This window comes from Scophthalmus maximus, chromosome 21, assembly GCF_022379125.1.
Source record: "Scophthalmus maximus strain ysfricsl-2021 chromosome 21, ASM2237912v1, whole genome shotgun sequence".
Classification (NCBI taxonomy): Eukaryota; Metazoa; Chordata; class Actinopteri; order Pleuronectiformes; family Scophthalmidae; genus Scophthalmus; species Scophthalmus maximus.
Window position 1 is genome coordinate 15,100,001 of NC_061535.1, and position 5,000 is coordinate 15,105,000.

Sequence of the window (5,000 nt, forward strand, 5' to 3'; positions counted from 1 at the left end):
ATGAAGTGTGGAAACAGTCTCGTGGACTTGGTGACGTTTGGGACACAACAACACTTTCCTCTCGGCAGTTTGCTCCTGTGGTTTCATCTCTTAAGCTTCTGTCCGTCTCCCTGCAGACATCAGCCTGTCCAGGGTTTCCTCGCTCTGCTTTCCATCATGTGTGTGTGAGTGTGTGTGTGTGTGTGTGTGTGTGTGTGTGTGTGTGTGTGTGTGTGTGTGTGTGTGTCCTTGCAGCAGCAGCCTGGCTCCCTGCTTGTTGTTCCAGACAGAGGATCCTCGATGTGACACATCGCTACGTGACACGTGTGTGTGTGTGTGTGTGTGTGTGTGTGTGTGTGCGTGCGTTTGTGTGTGTGCGTGCGTGTGGGATTGTGGGATTTTTTCACACACCAAAAACAAGCATACATTTGCACAGGCTGAGGACAACAAACACACACACACACACACACACACACACACACACACACACACACACACACACACACACACACACACACACACACACACAGACTGGTGGGTCAGAGCAGCCACACCGTCACAGTCCAAGTGGATTGGATAAGGAGTCTAATAATAAATTGCTTATTTCCGCCTATAGATCATCAGTTTTATTCTGTGTTCGTTCCTCCTCTGCCAGTGATTTCACCCACAACAACTCACTTCTGTTCATCTCTTTTATGTATTTAGGTTTTTCCAGTCCCTTCATGGCCGTTATCAAACACACAGACAACATGACACAAGTGGTCATATGGAAGTGGTTCAGGCCGACATGTTGGAAGAGGACGAGTGGAGTGTACAGTGTCTCTACAAGTCCATGTATTAGAATATCTATGTATTTCATATGTAGCTCTCTATAACTTTAAATAACAGTAATAGATTGTAACATATTGACCACGCTATCAAACGTCGCTAACATGAGATAACCTCGGTCCTGATCTCCAGCTCTGCCTTGGGAACCTCAGTTAACTGGGACCGTCTAATAAACCACGTGGAGTTATTCTCTCTGGCCTCTCGGAGAGGAACCAGCTCACGTCACCAGCGTTTCAGACTAAAATGAATGAAGTGAAGCAGAATGATGTTCGTCATTAGGCCACAGATGTCATATCTCTGACTCCGTCCGTGACACTAAGTACACTCTTAATGCACAGTGCGGCTCTATGATAAAAGCCTCCACTGAATGGAACATGGCATCCTTCAGATCAGACATGGAAATATTGATGTGTGAAACCAGAGCTGAAGAGCACACGACAAAACAACAGTAAACAGTGAAAGCATTAGCTCACATTGATTCAGTAATGTCCTGACATGATCCTCCACACACACACACACACACACAGAGGCCCTGTCCGTCAGAGAGGCCGACTAAATGCTAAGTAAACATGTGTGAGGATTAGAGGTTTCATCCTTTGAAGGACTCGGCGGCTACAGACTGAAATCGGACCCGGTGACATGACTGAGCTTCGAATGTGAGACCTGAGCGGCTCTGCAGTGGATCGCAGGAGACGTTTGGATCGCAGGACGCCGCCGCCGTCTTCGTCGACGTCAAACTGCGGCCGAGGTGACGGCGACATCACAGGGACATTATACCGAGTGACTAATCATGTGACTGTTGGTTAGCAGTGGTTAACATCTGAAAAAGGGCGGTGTCATGTTTTAGTGTGGACCAGTAGATTTGTTGGGTTTGTGTGTGACCTCATGGTGTCAAACGTTGATCCACCTGACGCTCACGGCACGTCCACCTTCAGACCCAGAGCCGGTGATTGAACACCACCGCTGCAGGCCGACCTGAACACACTGTTTCCACTTCTCTTCCCCCCACAGCCGCCTGGAGCCTGAGCTGAGGAGACCTGACACCGGCCGTGTGTGTGTGTGTGTGTGTGTGTGTGTGTGTGTGTGTGTGTGTGTGTGTGTGTGTGTGTGTGTGTGTGTGTGTGTGTGTGTGTGTGTGTGAGTGAGTGAGTGAGTGAGTGAGTGAGTGAGTGAGTGAGTGAGTGAGTGAGTGAGTGAGTGAGTGAGTGAGTGAGTGAGTGAGTGAGTGAGTGAGTGAGTGAGTGTGTGTGTGTGTGTGTGTGTGTGTGTGTGTGTGTGTGTGTGTGTGTGTGTGTGTGTGTGTGTGTGTGTGTGTGTGTGTGTGTGTGAGTGAGTGAGTGAGTGAGTGAGTGAGTGAGTGAGTGAGTGAGTGTGTGTGTGTGTGTGTGTGTGTGTGTGTGTGTGAGCGTGTGATCAGCATGGAGTTTTTCGTCGGCGGGTCTTTCACACCTCAGGTGAACCAATTACCATATTGCATCAACCTATCAGCTCCTGTCAGATCAGCGGCAGCACCTGCAGGTCAAACGCTGGAGTGTGTCACGGCGGTTCGAAGCTACAGTGTCCGACCCGTTTCATCCGTCAGCGCTCGTCCTGAGACTCGCCTCGCTTTTCTACTGAGACGCAAGAAAGTCTAAATCAAATAATGTGTCTGTTTGCCTTCACTGACTCTTCAGACTCTTTGTTTTTTAATTGTACCAAGAGGTTTGAGACGGCTCCTCGATTCGCCTCGACACACACACACACACACACACACACACACACACACACACACACACACACACACAGGACAGGTCTGCAGGATTCATCACCTCAGAAGAAGCCTCATGCTACAGTAAGAATGTTTCTCAGTGAGAAACGTGAGGTCGGTTTCCAGGACGTGAACATGAACGTTGCCCGGCGACCGCAGATGTGTCATGAACTATCGTGAGCTTCTCTGGGGTTTGTTTGTTCATGTTCAGGCTCATGTCATTGTCATCAACCGTCACAGGGTCACTTTCTTTCTTTTTTGACTATATTAATAATAATAATAATTAACAGTTAGTTAAGGGTTTCCAAGTAAAACTTCTCAATATTTGCTGATCAAAGTTTTTTTTGGTGTGAGTCATATAGAACAAACTGTGTGACATTTCAGAGACTTAACAAGTCGTCAGACTCATGGATCCTGAAATGAATCTGTACTTGCAGCCTCACAATACAATAGAGTGTATTTTAGAATAAATACAACAACTTCTTCACTTCGGAGTCGGGAGTCAGACGAGGAACCAGTCGCCAACCGCCCGGCGCTCCGACTCACCAGGTTCCCGATGGACAGCATGCCGTTGAACTCGTCCGTCATGGGGTAGTGCTCCATGGCCATGAACAGCGTGTTGAGGACGATGCAGACGGTGATGGCCAGGTCCAGGAAGGGATCCATCACCATGACGTTCACCAGCTGCTTGGCCCTCAGCCAGGGGGCGCTGCACTGCCACACCAGGTAGCGGTGGGCGAAGGTGTACCAGCAGGGGTGGCACCTCTTGTGGGCCTCCTCCAGTTCTGCACGGCGCGGGAGGGCGGACAAATAAATCAGTTATAGATCAGGAAGTGAATCACCAACATCTAGGAGGAATATGTATCAATCAGGTGTTTTTGGAAGACACAGGGAACGTGAGGTGAAGGAAAACTGCTGATTGTGTCTGAGGAACAGAGAGAACTAAGAGAAAAACTGGTGTCTGTTCATCAGACGACGAGGTCCAGGCCCTGACGTCTGTGTTTGGATCCATGAACTAGTCCTCGTGCTCTGCTGTAATAACTTGAAATACTGAATAAGTTTCAATTCACGCGGGACTGGTCACCGAGTGCGAGGTCCGATTCCAGAATCCACGGCCCACGGCAGCGACGGTGTCTACTGTGAATCATCACTACGTCACTACGAAGTCCCTGCGCCTCCGTCACATCCAGAAGAGTCAGAAGTGTGAGCAGGCGTCTCGTGTGTCTGTGTGTATCCTTTCTCTTACATCCAATTGAAACACTGTGTCTCGTCTCAGGTCTTTTGAATAAAAACGACATACCAAGCGACGTCGTTGATTCTCTATGTTGACCTCGTGAACAGGAAGCGAGAGAAAGAACCAATGAAAGGAAAAAAACAGAGGAGAAGACGGATGGAGGGAGAGAAGGGAGCAGATGGACGAGGACTGCGGAGGATTTCTGTATTTTACTGTATAATGATCTGCTGCCGAGGGGACAGACAGTGACTCAGCAGAGCTCTCACACACACACACACACACACAATGATCTCATGGTTAATGAGGGTAGCCAGGATAACACACTCTCTCTCTCTTTATTTCCTTCAGTCTCTATGTCTCTCTCCCGTTCCGACTCTCTCGCACAAACAGAGCCAGTGATCCCCTGAGGTTGGTTGGACCAGCAACACACACACACACACACACACACACAAAACACACACAAAACAAACACACACACACACACACACACACACTTTCATAGAAATTGCCGATAACAATATTAGGGAGTAAATGATGAATGATGTCAATGATTCCTAAGATGTTGTCATTACTGTACGTTAAAACCTTACAACAAAGAAATGTAACTGAAGCTTGATATTTTACAGTTTGATGATAAAATAACTATAGATAAATAAGAAAACACAAATACAGATGAATCAATAGAACATGAATAAAGATCTTAAAAAGCATCCGTGTTGCAGCTGTGGCGTCGACAGCTCCAGAGGTTAGTCTGTGTGTTTGACGTGTCGCTGCGCGGGCCAATCAGAAACGAGTATTTGGCTGCGTTCGCTGCTCACCTTCCATGGCGTCCGTGAGGTAGCTGGCCGCGCTGAGCGCCCGCCCCCTCCGCTCCGGGTCGTGCGTGGACGAAGGCCGAGGCAACAGCATCGTGCTGAGCTCCGTGGACGACGTGGGGACCTGGTTCATTTTCAAAATGTGGAAAAACAATCAGTGTCAATACAAAGAAGAGGAAGACGTCTTTATCACACACACACACACACACACACACACAGATTGACATCGTGTTAAATGGGTCAAACATGATGCAGTGATCTGTGTGCGTGCATGTGTGTACATTTCCGATCACCAAGGCAACAAATTGCCATGTGATGACTGGTGTTCAGTGAATCAGAGAAATCGGTGAGCCACCACTGTGTGTGTGTGTGTGTGTGTGTGTGTGTGTGTGTGTGT

General features: G+C 48.3%; 1 protein-coding gene across 1 annotated transcript in view; it reads right to left on the minus strand.

The window, feature by feature from the left end:
• LOC118291151 (sodium channel protein type 4 subunit alpha-like) overlaps positions 1-5,000 on the minus strand; it is a 99,593-nt gene that overhangs the window by 40,357 nt on the left and 54,236 nt on the right. Inside the window, exons 15-16 of the mRNA XM_047329703.1 lie at positions 4,607-4,727; positions 3,101-3,339 (exon numbers count right to left, since the gene is read on the minus strand). Of these exons, the coding sequence (XP_047185659.1) occupies positions 3,101-3,339; positions 4,607-4,727 (360 nt within the window). The remainder of the gene's footprint in view (positions 1-3,100; positions 3,340-4,606; positions 4,728-5,000) is intronic.